This window comes from Mesoplodon densirostris, chromosome 1 (genome assembly GCF_025265405.1).
Source record: "Mesoplodon densirostris isolate mMesDen1 chromosome 1, mMesDen1 primary haplotype, whole genome shotgun sequence".
Taxonomy (NCBI): Eukaryota; Metazoa; Chordata; class Mammalia; order Artiodactyla; family Ziphiidae; genus Mesoplodon; species Mesoplodon densirostris.
Window position 1 is genome coordinate 81529656 of NC_082661.1, and position 17550 is coordinate 81547205.

Sequence of the window (17550 nt, forward strand, 5' to 3'; positions counted from 1 at the left end):
GCACTAGAGATGGGTTTCATGGAAGACAATTTTTCCACAGATTGGGGTGCGGGGTGTTCAGGCAGTAACACGAGCTATGGAGGGGATGGTTCAGGTGGTAATGTGAGCGATGGGGAGCCGCAGATGAAGCTTCGCTTGCTCACCCACCACTCACCCCCTGCTGCACAGCCTGGTTCCTAACAGGCCGTGGACCAGTACCGGTTTGTGGCCCCGGGGTTGGGGACCCATGCTATAGGACATATAGGTTAAAGCATTTTCATTCATGCCTATAAATCTCACCCATCATCTGAGTTATGTTAAAGAAATGGTAAAAAATAAAAGTCTTCTTAGGGTTGGTTTAATTCAAATATAGAGATTCTCCAGGGTTGCATTTTTCATGGTATTAGACCATTACTCTCCTTGTTTCTGAAATACAGTTTTACATCGTCCTCAGGTTCTGGGATTCAAAACAATGAGTTTTCATCACCCTTGCCACCTTTACTTTGTTTTGTTTGCCTACTCTGAATTAAAAATTTAATCACAGTAGTAGTCAGATCATCTAATGATTGCTTCCTGCATATTCTGTGGTTAATTCTGTTGTACATCTGAATGTTCAGCAGAGAAAGCAAATAAGTAATTTTATTCCGAAACTTATTTTGAATAAAAAACTATTTATAATCTAGTGGAAAAATGCATCCAATTGCACAGAATGGCTATAATTTTATTTATTCTTTGCTTAATTTTCATAACAGTTTGTATTAAATTCAAGGTAAATGAATGTGTGTAGTATTGGCTTAAAGGAATGTTTTTATTTAATAATATACCAAATGGTCATGCTACTCAGTTAAGAAAATTGTTTTCACTTTGCTTTGCAATTATATCAGAGGAATACTTTTTATATCGCCTGGATTTCTATGGACACTATATACTATTATTTGCATTATCAATAGCTCCATTTAAATCCAAGGTTTCTTTAGGTCTTCTAGTACCAATTTACAATAAAATATTAAAGTTTTATGATTAAAGAATATTGAGTATTGGCTCTGGTTAACATATGTGCTATTACTTTTTCTTTGGTTTTAGATAATTATTAGATAGACAGACAGACAGGTAGATAATTCTAATAGCAATCTGAACAATGGACTGAAAAGATGTAAATATTTAAAGGAGGGAGAACAGTTTGTAAACCTTTCCTATGATCTTGGCAACTGATGATGAGAACATGATCTAAGGCACTGGACGTGGGGATGGAAGTTTTAAAACGAACTATTTTATCTCAAAGTAAAAAATAGGATTTTTTTCATTCCAATGAATAATTATAAATTCCCATCTAATATTCATTTGATTTTATTCTCATTTATAGGAGCATATCATTCTTACATCAGATTATTATTTTTTCAATTAATATATCTGAAAAGAAAATATATACCTTTGTTTTCATAGTATGCAAGAAAAAGAACAATGAAAAATGCTATCTTAAGATTCTTGAGTGTCTGAAATCCAAAATAAACTGAGTAGATAAATTTAGCTTTCATATGCTATTTGTTAGATTCTGTCTGTTGATAGTGTAGTGACTTGAGAGGTGTTTAATAGACATGGAGAAACTCCCCAGAAGTATAAGATCCCTAGACAAAACTTTAATCCAGAAACTGCAGTGGATGACCTATATGAAACCCGTTTCCAATATTCTGAGCTTGCCTTGAATTTGCCAAAACTACCCCACAGCTTAAGAAGCAAGTCTATGGGTAAGCAATGAATTAATGTGTGACCACCATGGTAGACAAGGGATTTATGATACTCATGTAAAAGAGTTTTGAAGTTAGATTTTGTCTTCATTCCACATGTAGATACTAAGAACCTTCAATACACACAGCAGTATGTGCTCACCATGATGCTATCGTGAATGAAGCCCTTTCGGTACCGTGCAGGTTTCAAATGTGGATACTCTTCAGTGCTGGTGACCTGAATACCCCAGACCTTCTTCCAAGCTGCATACAGCTGAATATGAACTGGGTAGACCCCTGAGTGATGTGGTGCCACAGCATAACCCATGTTGATAGGTATTCCATGTTCCTAAAAGAAAGCCAGAACAACATCATATGGAGTGTGGTCAATTGAATTCAACTAAAATTGTTTCCACAAACATGTATGCTAAGGATTAGAAATATAAGAACTAATAGGGTAGATTTTTATAATCCTATGATAGACATAGTAAATACTTTGGGCATGTGGTACGTAGCTAAGATTAACTCTGAATTTTGAATACAGAAGGTTTGGAGGGAAGAGAGGAAGAAGATATGGCCCTTTCTCAGACAGATACAAAAAAAAAAAAGGTGCCACTTGAGTAAGTACCCAAATATGGAAGATAGAATAGCCCAATATGGGGTGTGTTTGTGTGTGTGTGTGTGTGTGTTTCTATGATGTTGAAGACAACCAGAAAGGTAGGTATGAACCATAATGTGATAAGCTTTTACTGTTGACCTAAGGGATTGGGATTTATTCTATTTGAATAGTATAGACAGGAAGCTCTGTGAGCATGGAGGGCCATGATCTGCTCTATGTCTTAGGAAGAAGGATATAGTAACATGTTAAGATGAACTAGAAGTGGGGAAGAAATGAATCAAGGCCGTGCATTAGGAAGCTATTACAATGGCACATGAGTACCTAAACTAGATTGTTGGTGGTCGGATTAAATGCCTGGGGATAAGTGCCATACAAGATTCAGTGATGTTTTGGATACAGATGGTAAAGGAAAAGTGAAGATTGTTTTTGGATCTTAGCAGCTCAATTTATTTTTATAAAGCCTACTGTTTACTATGAGATGCTTGCCTTGGGTAGACAGTCAACTCTAAAGGAAATGAGGTATAAATTTAAAACAAGAATATGAAAAAAATTGTCGAAGAATGGTATTATATTGTGAAGTACACGATGCAAATCTGCAGTCTTCTAATTTCTGCTTCTATATATTTCTCCCTTTAAACACTTATCTGCTTTATAAAGATGCCTTATAGGATTGAATCTCATCAATTGAGGTTATAAATGACAATATACAGTAATACATGAAGGCTGATTGAATCAATAAACAGAACACAAAAGTATTGACAATTGCCATTTATATTTTCTATTACATGACACACAGCGTAGGAAAAGAATTCAGTTTGGCATAATAAGAAAGTAGTGAATGGGTCACATATCTACAATACCTAAGTCATACGCCACATTCAGTTCAGATGATGGGCCATAAATATTTTGCAAGTTTCCTTCATTCTTCCTTTTATGGAATGACCCTCATTGTATAGCCAAATTCATCTCTCTTTCACTAGGAGTATGTGTTTTCTAACATCTATTACAATAAATGACTGTAGAAGGACTGAATTATGAAATTACTGCTGTAAAATGATCTGGAGTCTTTGGCTAGGTACTGGGGAAAATTCATTTCTTTGTGTGTGCAGAGGAAAAATACTTCTTCCAGGAGCCTGTATTTTCAATATAAAGCAAAATTGGAAAAGTCCAGTAACAAAACTACTAGGAAAATACCAGAGGGAGCAGGCAACTACTGTTACCCTGACACTCACTGAGAAGCATGTACTGGAAAAAGCCTTAGATCCCTAGTTAGTTCCATGTTGCCCAGTGAACTGTCACAAATTGTTCTGAGGATGAGTATCGCAGAGTAGCCAAGATGTGGATGCACTGGGTATGAGATACAGATGAACTTTCTCATGAGAGAAATCTAAGGTTAAGGGTGTTCAAACCTTTCTGTCTGGTAAATAGAATTTGTGTGACTGTTGCTTACAGAAGTAGTTCTGATTTACAAAAAGGGAGAAGACAATCTGTTATACTCTTACTACTCTTTCAAGTGATTCATACCGAGGTTTCATAACTGTCTTGTCCCATGACTAGAAGGATAACAAAATCATCGGTGTATGAATCCTAATAGTCTTCACCAATCATTTTGTTAGTGTCCATTTTTTATCACTGTTTAATATTTTATTTCAAATTTTGGGCCCAGAACACTAGATAAGTGTGCAAATCTTCCAGAAGCAAAGAGATAAAAAATAAAACAATGAGAGAATTGAAATATTAAACAACTGTATCTCTTCAGAAAAAAAAAGACATTTCACTTTTGACAGGTAGTAAAATGAATTTTAGAACTTTCATGAAAAAACCAGAAGGTAAAAAGCAATTGATTTGGGGAGTAGGAAGGAAGTAAAAGGATTTTATTATATTTATTGATTTCTGGGGGCTTAATGTTCTACTGTTTATAAGGTCATCTTATCACATTGACAACTGGAGCTCTATCAAAATAGTAAATCACACTAGGTAATTATGAGTTTATATTTTTTCAATCTAAATGATAACACAAAATGAAAAGTAATTCCCTAGTCAAACTCTTTTTCTGTTATTAAGGGGTTTGCTATAGCAACCTTCATTCTTTACTGTTCAGAGCTTAAAACACCCTTCACAGTGACTTGGTAAACTAAAAAGTGAGCTAAACACATATTTACACAAGATCACAAAAATTGCAAAATTTGAAGGACTTCACGTCCTAATATACATGCAAAATTTGAAGGAAGCATTTGAGACTACATAATTAGACATGTAAATGACAGAGTAAACTAATTCAAACATGGCTTTTATTATTTATTAAAACAATGTCTTTGAAAAGATCTAGGAGTTCTATAATATCATAATATGAGATGGCACCACAAATATTTATGGGAAGCTTAACTTGATCATTCCTATTTATATGAAATTCCCAGTTGATTAGAAAATGAGATAATGTGGTAACTTACAGACTATATAAAAATAGGGTCATCATTTTTCAAAAACTAAAATAAAATATATTTAGCACCAAACATCTAACAATAATGGACATGATCTCATTTAATTTTTCTTTAATCATTCCTACTGATCTTATCTTCTTGCAATTGCTTAGTACCTGATAGTTATGAAGTGTTTTTACATTCATGTCTAAAATTATCCTCATAATTACCCTGTGAGGTGGTCTGGATTAGCAAATGTGGAAACTGAGGCTCAGAGAAAGCAAATGACTTATTCATGTTCACAAATGTCAGAGCTAGAATTATACTAAGTCCTCTAAATTCATTGCTTTTGCTTTTCTACTAGGTTGCTACTACTGTGACCCTCTCTCCCCACTCCAAGTTAATGACTAGAAGCACTTGACTGACAAAAGGGAATTGGTTTTAATATATATTTCTGAATTGGAACTCCTACCACTCTATTTTTACTTGGGGGGGGGGTTATAAAGCAAAATTATACATTTCCCAAACTCTGCCGCTATCATTTTTGATGCAAACAAGTTTCAGCCAATTAGAAGTACTTAGGATAGATGTCAGAAGGAAGTAGGTGGGCAGTTGCTAAAGTCTGGCAGCTCCTGGCTCCTGTTGCTGGTACGTAAGATCTTTTCTGAAGCAGTATTTGGTGCCCATTTGCAGGGCAGTGGTGAAAACTTATTGCTTCTGTCAGAGCTCCAGTGGCAGCTTTAAAAGCGGTGGCCCTGCTAGGGAACCAGTTCTGTCTGGCTCTGCAAAGTCCCAGAAGAGTACAGCCTAGAATCTGCTCCATCAGCCCTTCCAAAGTTTTTGGAAGCACTTAAATCACTGAATAAAAACTACCTTTAAAAAAGTTCCAAATGGCTTCTGTGTCTATCATGGAAATCTGACTGATACAAGTGGTCTTTCCCCTTTCTAATAAGTATAAAAGGTTTAAGAGGTTCAGGTGAGATGTCAGTGGTTTGAAACTAAGAAAACTAGAAGAAGAGTTTGCTAAAGCACTGCCCAGTATTTCTCCAAGAAAACTCACTGATACATGTGAAACACCTATTTGTCTAGCTAGATACTATCATGTTATATATATGACTGTTAAATCCTATGTTGATCAGTCAATGACTAGTGTATAGAGAAAATAACTAGGAGACTAGTCTGTTTAAATGATAAATTTCACAGGTCAACCCCATGGTGAAACCATGTTATAACAAAAGAAGGGGAACAGACTGCATTGAAAGAACATTGCTCTAATGGATTAATTCTGATGACTTGCAAGCACCTTTGTGCCAGCACGTAAAGCAATATCCCTTCATAGGATAACCACGTCCTAATATACAGGCAAAAAGAACTGCAGGCATCATATGCAGAGGTGGAAAGAATAATCTGTGGTCAGTCATTGGTAGATACTCTTTAGAAGACCTGGCACACCATAGAGAACCAGAGAAGAAAAGGAGAAAACTAGGAGTTGGGAGGATTGGACTCATGGACATATAAGAGATATTTCCTACATCTACCACAAATAGCTGGACAGTAACCTGAATAATGGTTGGAGGTCCTGATACAGAGAAGAGAAAGAGCCAGACAAATGGCAGTTTTCCTTATTATTATGACCTTCTGTTTACATTCCAGGAGATATGGCTTGTGAAACAAGACCTAATATATTTAGGATGGTTTAATATTCCCAGTGTTAGCACCATGCCTGTCACATTGTTGGTGTTGAATAAATATTTTTTAAAGGAAATAGCAAATAAATTTTTTTTATTAAATTCATCATAGATATTTAATAAATGAATAGAAAAGAAAAATAAATAAAATGATGATTGTATAAGTGAATGTGCTTGTAGTAAAGAGCTAGTTCATTGAACAGTAACTTTTTGAACTTAAAGTATTGATTTGTCTTCCTAAATATACAACTTCTAGGGAGTGACACTGGTGCTAAAGAAAACAGATCTCATTATCTAATTTTCCTTTTAATAAGGACAATGTGGAATCACTGGTCAACTTTGAGAATGATCCTAGGATCATTGCTTTTGCACAGTGTTTTGGGAACTGAAATTATCTTCTGTTTTCATAAGTGATAAAAGCAATGACTGTGTGACCCTGGAAATTGGCTGGGTCAGTCCTTACACTTTTTGGACTGAAGCCTAGTAAATGGTGACAAATCTCTGGAGAGCTCTGTGTTACAAATGATTTTTCTTTTGAAAAAGAAATAGCACAGCAATAGTATTGCTTCTATAGTGTCAACTTTCCAATTCTAAGTAGAGCTATTTTGGGCAACTGAGACACATCCCTTTAATATTCTTGACCCTGCTGAAGGTCTACTTAGCTGCTTGAAAAGAACTAACACAAAGACTAAGCAAGTCTTCATTCACACTGTATAAAATGTGGTTGATTAAGCATTTTCATTGTTAACTTTGGGTACCCAGAAGTCCCACTTCATTGACAGTCATTCAATATATATTTATTATGTATTATAATGTATTAGGAGCCATTTGTTGCACAGGATACAGCAGTGAACAAACAGACAGAAAACCCTGCCATAGGGAAGCTTGTATTTTAGTGGGGTGAGACCAAGATTACACAAAACAAGTAGGTAAATTGTATATTATATTAGAAGGGCTAAGAGCTATTGGGAAAAATAAATCAGAGAAAAGGAGAGGAATGAAGGGGTATGGGTTGCAATATTAAATAGATTATTCATGGAGAAGATAATATTTTGAATTAAGGTCTAAAGTTGTAAGAGATTAAGCCATACAGATAACTTGGAGAAGATCATTCCAGGCAGAAGGACAGTATATACATTGTTGTGAGTTGAAAGAACCTCAGGTATTTTTGAGGAAGAATAAGAATTCAATTGCTTTTGGAGCAGCGTTAGCAAAGGGGGAGAGTAGCAAGAGATGATGTCAAGAGGTGGCACTGCTGCAAGTGGCCTTGTCAGTTATTTACTGAACAACTCCAGGGGGCACCATTCTCATCGACTCTGCTTTTACAGAGGTAGTATGATGCAGTATCACTGGCAAGAAGGAATGGGTGCAGAGCATTTAAGTCCTTAATGTGCCACAATAAGGATGTTGGTATTTACCTTGAATGAGATGAGAAACTACTGGAAAGTTTTGAGCAGATAGATGATCTAGACTATCATTAAAAAAAAAAAATTCTTCTAGCTGCTATGTTGACAGCTGACTGAAAGGAAGTAAGGAGGAAAGTAGGAGCCATTTACTAGGTTTTGGTAACAATCTAAGTGAGAGATAATGATAGCTTGGACCAGGGTGGAGACAATGTAACTGGTGAAAAGTGATTTTATTCTGGATATATTGTGAAGGTGGAGCCACAGAATTTGATGATAGATTGAATATGCAACATGAGATAAGGTGCTCAACTAGAAGGATAGAATTTCCATCAAGTGAGTCTGGAAAGTTTAAAAATTAAACAGGTTTGGGGGAGAAAGGACATATGTTTGAGATTAGACATTCAATTGGATGTCTAATGTCTTCCCATTCAATTGTGAAGTCAAATAAATAAGTTTAGCATTTAGAGGAGCAAGTTCAGCTGGAGAGCTGAAAACATATCAATTTTATTTAAAGTTATAAAACTCATTAAGATCACCAACAGAATGAATGTGTAAACAGAGAGAAGAGGAAAGCTAAGTTTTTGGGACAGATTAACATCAAGAAGGCAGAGAGGAGAGAAGAAATCCAGAAAATGCACTCAGAAAGAGTATTACAAGTGAGATGACCAGGAATTTCCAAGGAGAACTAAGAATTGCCCATTGGGTTTAACACTGGATGTCCTTTAATGAACTGGAAAAGAGAAGATCTGGTGGAGTGGTGAAGGGCAAGAAAATCAGAGTGGATTTAAGAGAGTCTAGAGGGAGCTGAAATGGTGAAAGTGAGTATAACAATGATTTTAAGAAGTTTTGCTAAAATGAAGAGTCAAGAAATGGTGCTGTAGTTGGAGAAACAACATAAGCACAGGACTATCTAAAGATGGGAGAAATAGCTATATGTTTATAGAAAACGTAATGATTTAGAAGACAGGGAAGAACTAATGGAATTAGAGTTTTTTATATATATAATTTAAATTATATACATATATATTTAAAATTTTTTGATTGGCCAAACCCAGCGTTAGTGTTTATTTCATCCTCAAGACCCTAGGAGGAAGGTAGTGGTAATCCCGTTGCAGAGGCTAGGGAAGCTTGCTGATGTCACACAGCTGGCGAGGGTCTGGGCTCGGGCTGAGAGGCCAGAGCCTGCACTCCCGGCCACTAAGGTGCTGAGTAGGGTCGTGGGAGTTGGGAGTACCTGAAGCCCGGAGTCCCCAGGGCTTTGTGGGCGCTGAGCGGGTGGGCCCAGTGGCCTCAGTGCTTGGTGACCGGGCGTGATCATCCACCGGAAGGGGTAGTAGCGGTAGTCGGCCGTGACCTGTGTGTGGATGTTCTCCCGCCTGAAGCCCGCCTTCAGAAGGGCGTACACCTGCGTCTCTTGGAACACGGTGGTGATGTCTGAGTAGTACTTGGACTTCATCAGCTCCCCCAGGAGGTGAGGTTGCAGTAGGTGAGGATGCTACCTGGCTTCAGCAGGCAGAAGGGCATGGTCCCTAATGAGGTTGAACTGGTGTGTGTGCCAGGTCCCCTCAGACAGCGGGTACATGTCGTACAGGATCCCATCAAAGTGACTGTCTGTCAGGGTGGGCGCCACCTTCTCCAACAGGCCTTTCAAGGGAACCACCTTGCGGGGAGGCCACTGGGACCAGTTCTGGAGCCACTGGAAGACTTCATCATTGCATTCAACGATCCAGTGCTCGTCGATGTGGGCCTCCTGCACCTTCGTAGCTGCCATGGCCGCGCCGAAACCCACCTCCAGGACCTGGCCCTTTCTGGAGGCAGCAGCGGCCGCCAGTGCTTGAGGGTAGGGGTCTCCCAGCTCTCCATCGCCAGCTCGCCCAGGATCTGCAGGTGCGTATCCCGCCCCGCGTGAAGACGCGGGTCGCGGCGCTGGCGCTGGTGCTGCGTGCCGCGCAAGCTGTGGATGTGCAGGGCCAGGTCCCAGCCAGGCCTTCTGGGTGGGGGCCTGGAATGATATTCTCGAACAGTTGGGAAGGGACGTGATTGAGTGCAAAAGGACAGAATTTGGTCTTTGCATTTCTAGGTCTTTTATTCGTTGTTTCAAGACAGAAACCAGGATTGTGTGCTGCCCTCACAGCATGCCAAGCCACGATGTATATTTAGGTCACTGTTAACACAGTTTATGGTAATAAGGGGTACCTACATATTCAAAAAGATTGTACTAAATAATTAGGACCACTTGAGTAACTAGCTATGAAGATTATTATAATTTTTATGTTTTTTTTTTCTGTATGGACATGCTCATGTTTCAAATTAAAATCAAACCTATTATTATATTTACATTTTGTTATCACCACGTTGAAGTAGTAGTTGTAGTAATGGGGCCATGTGGAAGTCCTCTTTCAATTGCTTGACTTCTTTTTTTTTTTTTTTCAGTGAAATAAGAAACTCATCAGTTGAGAATGAAGATGGGGCAAGACATGTAGTAGTTTGCAGAAAGAGAAGGTATGAAACAGTGATCCAGGAGAGTAAGATTGTGAAAAAAATAAGGACTTTCTGTGTAACTTCTGGGCAGTATTGAGCTCCACTTGACCTCTGTGGTCATGTTTTAAAGTGAGAACAGTTAAGTGTTGATCCTAGCCACATTCATTTTCAGGGGTACAGGAGTGGGCTAGGTAGAGATTTGGATTTAAAAAGAGTTGAGACTTTGCAAGGGAGTTTGATGAACCAAGAAATGTAAAGGAGTTCAGGGAGGATTCAAGGGAATGCTTATAATGATGGGTACTTGAGAAAAGCTTAATAAAGAGGAAAGCAAAGACCTGTGAAGAGTTTGGGGCAGCAAAGATGTGATATCAGGCTATCTCAGGAAATACTAGATCTGCATTTTAGTACCTTTCTCTTCATTGTTGCCTCTGCTGCATGGAAAGATCTAGTTCTAGATGTAAGTTAGTGACAAGAGAAATGATACCAGATGGTAAATATTTAGAGCTTCTAACAATGCCTTTAACCTGGAAGGAATAACATTCAAGATTCTTTGTAAATGTGTTGAGATGGAAACAAAAATAGTATGATCCATTACATTATGATATCATTTCTATAGTTACTATAAGCAGAAACGTGCAAAAAGAAGGTACTCAAAATAATTTTGCTTAATACAAATCACAGCATTTTCACAATATGTTCATTTGTAATTTTATCTCAAGTAAATAATGTAACTAATTTACCTTCCCATATATTTCCATTCTTAGTACCTCAAATATCTATACACAGCAAGTATTAAATAATTTTAAAAAAATCTTCTACCTGATTGCCTATGTTCATGAAATAAAGCACTGGTTTAGGTGAAATGGCTAGGAGTGTGTGTGTGTGTGTGTGTGTGTGTGTGTGTGTGTGTGTGTGTGGTAGACAAGTAGAGGAGGGCAACTTGTCCTTTTTGAAACTGGCTGGAATGTCCTTCATTTTAAAATTTTGCTCACATTTCCTAACTTTTTGGATGCTTCCACAATTATATAGCTGATGGTTTAGAATCATTAATTTAAACGCATCACTTTGCAGAAATAGATTTGCATAAACTATTACTTAATCTGAGCAATGGAATATATTTCTAATATTATTTTTGAGTCAAGCTGAGATTTCCCTTAGGAGTCATTTTTCCCCTTAATGCCAGCTTAATGCATTTATGGAAAAATGCTTTAAACATTTGGTGTAGGAATGAGCCATCCCTCTGGTTGTAAATTTTCTCCCCCACCTCCAAAATACAAAGGGTTATTACATGTTGTCCTCTGTGACATCCTGTGCCTTCTCTAAGAGTTAAAATAATTCCCATCTGTGATTGTTTCCAATTTTGTGGAAACTTTACTACCATGTGAAATAAATTTCATCAGATAAAAAGTTTATGTTAATAAATGGTACGTATATAATAAAAAAACAAATGAATTATAATGACTTAAGTAACTGCCTATAAAGATGGTTAAATTACTATACTTTTCTGTAGACATGCCATACCAAATATTAGATTTCCATTTTTTTATCTTCATGTTAAAGTGACATGATATTTGGAAATCAAAGTTTCAATAGAGTTTTCATCTCAAAACAACTCCAGTTCAAGCCCTTCAGTTCTCCTATATTATTAACCAGCTTTAACGCTCTCCACTGTCAACATGTTTGAAAACAATTTCTCATATTCTCATATTGCCCAGTTTACTGCAGAAGTGACTGCATGGAACTGAAGTGTTGACTCTGAAGAGGTAATCACAGAATGATGAAAATGTTCAGCCCCTACCAATAAAGCATAAAAGAAACTATCTAGGGCTTCCCTGGTGGCGCAGTGGTTGAGAGTCCACGCCTGCCGATGCAGGGGACATGGGTTCGTGCCCCGGTGCGGAAGGATCCCACATGCCGTGGAGCGGCTAGGCCCGTGAGCCATGGCCGCTGAGCCTGCGCGTCCAGAGTCTGTGCTCCACAACGGGAGAGGCCACAACAGTGAGAGGCCTGTGTACCACAAAAAGAAAAAAAGAAAAAAGAAAAAACTATCTAGCTGAATTTTTCAAATTGAAAAACAAAAGAGAATAAAAGAAAAGAAAATGAAAAAACATGTGATAACTGCTGCTTTTGATGGATTATCCAATTTGAATAGGGTATACTCAGTAGAGTAGGAGTTAATTTTTTTAAAAAATCTTGCAAACCTTGGCTTTTGATTAGCTTACAATCATTTATTAATTAAAAACAAGTTTGATCATTGAAGCAATAAAATGAAAATCTGTCAGTGAAAGTTAATTATGCTATTATTAAGCATTTTAAGAATTCACTCACAAAACTGGTATCTAATAATTGATTGATAATTAGGTGTAAATTTTTCACTATCAACACTTCTTAAAAAGTATTAGGCCATGTTTAGGGTATTCTATATAAATATTCCTTTGAAGGGTCTACAAATTTTAGACAATGGGGCAGTTTGGATATAGGCAAATTTCAAAAGAGCTTAAGAGAAAAAATGCAATGGAAAAACACTGGATAGGAAATGGTCAAACTTTGCATCAGAAAAACAAGAAACAGTGGATTGAGAAAAAGAAAGTGCTTATTTTTCTTGAGTAATTGGAAATCCAGAGATGAGTGGTTGGTTCAGAAGTTCAAGAATGCCAGAAGTGAGGTCTCTGATTCTCTTGGCCTTTCCTTCATGTTTTAGATGAATGTCTTTGTTCCAGCCAATAGGACTACATACTAGGCAAGAGAAAGGAACAAAGGCAAAGTGCAGAAGGGCAAACATCAGCCATCTCTAACCTGCTTTCCTGGAGATTTCCTGGAAGTTCCATACCATGACTTACTTTTATATCTAATTGGCCAGAACTATGTTAAATGCTCTCTACCTGAAATAAAACCTGAAAAAATCCATCCTCTAGCTAGACATTTTGGCTCCACAAGCAAACTTTGGCTTTATTCACTAGAAAGAGTGTGAAAATGGGTACTGAGTATGCATTTAGAAGTGATGACCAAGTATTAATCTGTACCCTACCCCACCAGAATGTAGAAATAAGAATTCTCATGCCTTGTTTCTAAGCAGCCCACTTCCTAATCTTATGTATAAAAGGCACATAAGAGTCCTGATCTAGGAGGTAAACAGGAGAGCAGTAGATTAGAATACATTAATTAGGGGAGGTGATATGAGAATCTGGAGAACTGGAATTTCAGAAGGTAGAGTTCTAATCAAAAGTGATCAGAACAGTTGGATTTAGGGTCCCTGAGGCCCTAAAACCTAAGGGGGAAAGTTCCTTCATATTCTGGCTCCACATGAACTACACGGGCTCATTTTCTCTTAATTCCCAACTCAAAGCCTCTTCTGACACCAAATCAAATTTCTTCTTTTCTTCAATACTTTATGATCCTTTGGAGATTCATAAGGGCAAGAATTATCAGAAATGTATTTTATGTTCCACAAATTTCATATTTCTAAGGGCACAGCAAGTTACCAATAATCATTATGGATAGATGTACATTAATTAAGGATTCATTAAATACTGTCCATTATTATGATTACAATTTGACATACCTTCCTCTGCATCTTTATAGGTCAAAGTGTGTAGGTCAAAGTTTGGAAGACTTTTTCTCTAAAGGGTTATGTAGGAAATATTTTAGGCTTTGCCAGCAACATAATGTCTCTGTCACATGTTTTTCTTTGTTTACTTGATTTTTACAACCGTTTACAAATATAAAACCCACTCTTAGCAGACCAGCCATACCAAAACAGGCTGCAGCTAAATCCCACAGGCAATAGTTTCCTGACCCACAGAGAGGTTGTCACTGAAGCAATATATATTGATATATATTTTGTCAGAAGAGTGGAACACTTTGTTTGGGGCACTATCTTGTGCCCTTTCTCATACCGCTCCCTCTGCTTGGATGCCCTTTTCCTGCCTTCTGCCTCAAGCACACCTACTCATTTTTAACAAGTGTTGTTATCTCAATTGTCTGTCCTGTTTATTATTTTTCTTCCTCTTAGAACTAACCCGTGTCTCCTTTGTGGCTATGATGGGCTCTGTACCTGTCTCTCAGAAACCCAAAATGTTTTGTTAAACTGAAGTTAAATCCCAAGAATAAGCAACATCTCATTCATTTTTGCATCCTTGGTGTCAAGTAAAGTGCTTAGTAGATAATACACTTTCATTAATTATCTGTTGAGGAGAGGAAGGAAGGAAAAGAGGGAGAAGAAAGGGAAGAAAGAAGAAAGAAATGAACAAACAGCTGAACAAATGAAAGACGGGAGTTACTTTTTCACACTGGAGGAAGTATCTGAAAATTTTTGGACATAATTGGAAAGCAATAATTTCAAAAATTCAAGAGTTCACATATACATGGATCAACTTTTTAAAAATATTTTGCTTATTTTCTTTAAAAACACAACTTTTATCATCAATGTTCCTTTTTCCTGGAATATTTGGTAAGATATTGGTCTCTTTGAATCACTAAAAATTAGTGACCACATTCAGTACTGAATGATGGATAGATGGAGGACTGCAAAGCAAATTAGACTATCTTGTATCTGTTCCCAATTTGCATATTACATTACCTTGAAAAAGTCACTTGGTCGTTTTACAATCATCATCAACCTCTTATTTCAAAAGGAATGATCACATGCTTCCTGAAGAAATATGGTAAAAATGATTGTAGCCATGATGATGATGATGATGAGGAGGAGGAGGAGGAGGAGGAGGACAAATGCTTTTTGAAAGACTTACTTGCCAAGCACTTATCTAAGCATTAAACTCATATGAACATGTACACACATCACCTAAACCTCGTAAAAACCTATGTGGTAGAAACAACTGTCATCTCCAGTTTACACATTGATAATTAAAGCACTGGAATTTTAAGTCATTTGCTAAGGGCACCCATCTAGTAATTGGCAAAGAAGCAATTTGAACCAAGATACATCTGAAGCTAAACACATGAACTTACTACTCAGGGCAATTAGGCTGTGTCACACACAGGGTAAACTCAAATCATAAAAGATTTTTATGTATAAAAATAGTTAAGATTTTGTTTTCTGCAGAGGAACATGAATTTTTCTTTTGTATTTTGTGCACAGTTTATTGCTCTGTATTATATAAATAAAATTTAATATTTTGAGGAAATATTTATTTACCTTAAAACAAGTAAATTAAATATTAACAACTACTTTAAGAAGTTATTAGCTTACCTCCTAGGGGGAAATCTATGTTGCAATTATTATATGTATCAGCTCTTGAAAAGAATTGGAGCTCCTCTAATTAATCTTAAAATATTATTTAAATACATAAAAACCATAAAACAGAAAGAATGACTTTCAAGACTTTATACTTACTAAAAATAATGACAACAAGGTATCCAGAACAGATGGGTGCAAACCTTGGTATATTCATATCAATTCATCTGAGTAATATAAATAGTTCATTTCCTTCAATTATTGCTGACCAATATTAAAGTGCATTCTGTAGGTGGCATTTATACCTTTGAGATTAAACGTGTTCAGGAAAAAAAAAGCTACTATACAGAAAAAAGATGCTGCAGCTAAAATAGGGATTTGGGGGATGGGGGTGTCTGATGGTGCCCTCTGCTAAAAAAATCAAATAGATAAATATGTATTGTAGAAATTTTCTGTCTAAGGGAAATTCTTTTATCTATCCATCAATACCAGACTGGCAAGTCAAGGACTGACCATGATACAACACATGACAAGAAAAGCTATTTTTTTCTCTAAATCCATTACTAAGCAGTATGAATATTAATAGCAATTAAAAACCAATTCTAATTTCCAGGCAAAAAGTTTATCCTATTCTTCATGTCCTAGGTTTGGTGAAAACAGAAATTGAGAACTTTAGTGACTGCTTGAATAAACTAAGAACTTTATTAAACAATATCATCCTACTTGTAAAAAGGCCAAAAACCTATACCTATCTGCTGTCAATGGGTAGCTGAAAGGGAAATCAAAATATTTTCACTTGTTACACAATACATTGATAATTATGCCATTAATACATGAAATTTTCCATATTAATCTTTGAAATTTTATACAATAACATCTACTTCTCTCAATACAGAAGAAAGGTCTGGGTTCTTCAACTATTATTCAACTTTGCAGAAGACACATATATTACCTTAATTACCTGGACTGTGGTTAACAAAATGCCATTAGAATAACAGGGCACACAAATTGGTTCATTTTACCTTGGGAAGATACTGTCTGGTTTTCCCACAGATCATCAGCTCTTGCTTGAGGTGTTGTATGGTGCAATTGAAAGCACTGAATTAAGAACCACAAGGCAGAGTGTGGGTTCTCTGTGTGACCAAGTACAAGTCACTTATGATCTCAGTTTTTTCATTTGTGAAATTGAGAGCTTTCATTATCACTTTAGAAACAAACCTAGGAAGCCTACTCTACCTGATTTCCAAGCTCAGAGCAATTCAGATTCACATAATTTTACAGATACCAGGGGCTTCAGTGTTCATCTACTTTGACCACTTCATTTTACTGAAATGGGAATCTGGCTACTAGGCCCAGATAACATGACAATGGCTAGAAGAGAAAGCTACCAACATTACAAACAATAGACTGGAAAACTAGAAAAAGTAGACACAAGAATTCAACAATTCTATGAACATAGTTTAGGAGCAAATAATCCACATAATCACAGCTGACTCTGAGAGCACAGCAGGAAAAAAGTAGAGTAAACTAATTTGTATTAACATGAAAACCTTTAGCTGTCATGAAAAATGTGTCATCATGCTTAGTACACATTTACCCTTTTAAAAGTGGTAAGTTATGTATTTTAAAAGGTTACTCTCTGAAATGCTTAAAACAATAAATCACTCAAATGCTGAAGATTTTCAGTGACAAATGAATACCTCACTTATTGTAACACAATATTTCATCTTGATATAACATATATTAAAGGCTGAATCTATAGGTGTGTAATTTTTTCACACAAAGTTTTATTCACTTTTATTGTAAATAAAACACAAGAATATTAACAGGAAGGTACAAAGGACTGTGATATTTCAATATTGTCACAGAAAAGGAATATGGTAATGGATGAATTGTGTCTGTGAACAATAGTTTCAAACAAGAGATGAGAAATATATGCATTTATAATATAAAAAGAAAAAAATTAACAGACATAATGATGAAGGGATATCTTTACTGACCACATGGATATATGGAAATACTTTTAAACTGTTGGAAAA

General features: G+C 36.5%; 1 protein-coding gene and 1 pseudogene across 2 annotated transcripts in view; both read right to left on the reverse strand.

Moving 5' to 3' along the window:
- Window positions 1-17550, reverse strand: part of LOC132483405 (bifunctional heparan sulfate N-deacetylase/N-sulfotransferase 4) — a 244592-nt gene that overhangs the window by 102352 nt on the left and 124690 nt on the right. For both annotated transcript variants that reach the window (XM_060088706.1, XM_060088700.1), the window contains exon 4: window positions 1867-2052. In XM_060088706.1, coding sequence (XP_059944689.1) covers window positions 1867-2052 — 186 coding nt within the window. The remainder of the gene's footprint in view (window positions 1-1866; window positions 2053-17550) is intronic.
- On the reverse strand, window positions 8912-14929 carry LOC132493293 (guanidinoacetate N-methyltransferase-like; annotated as a pseudogene).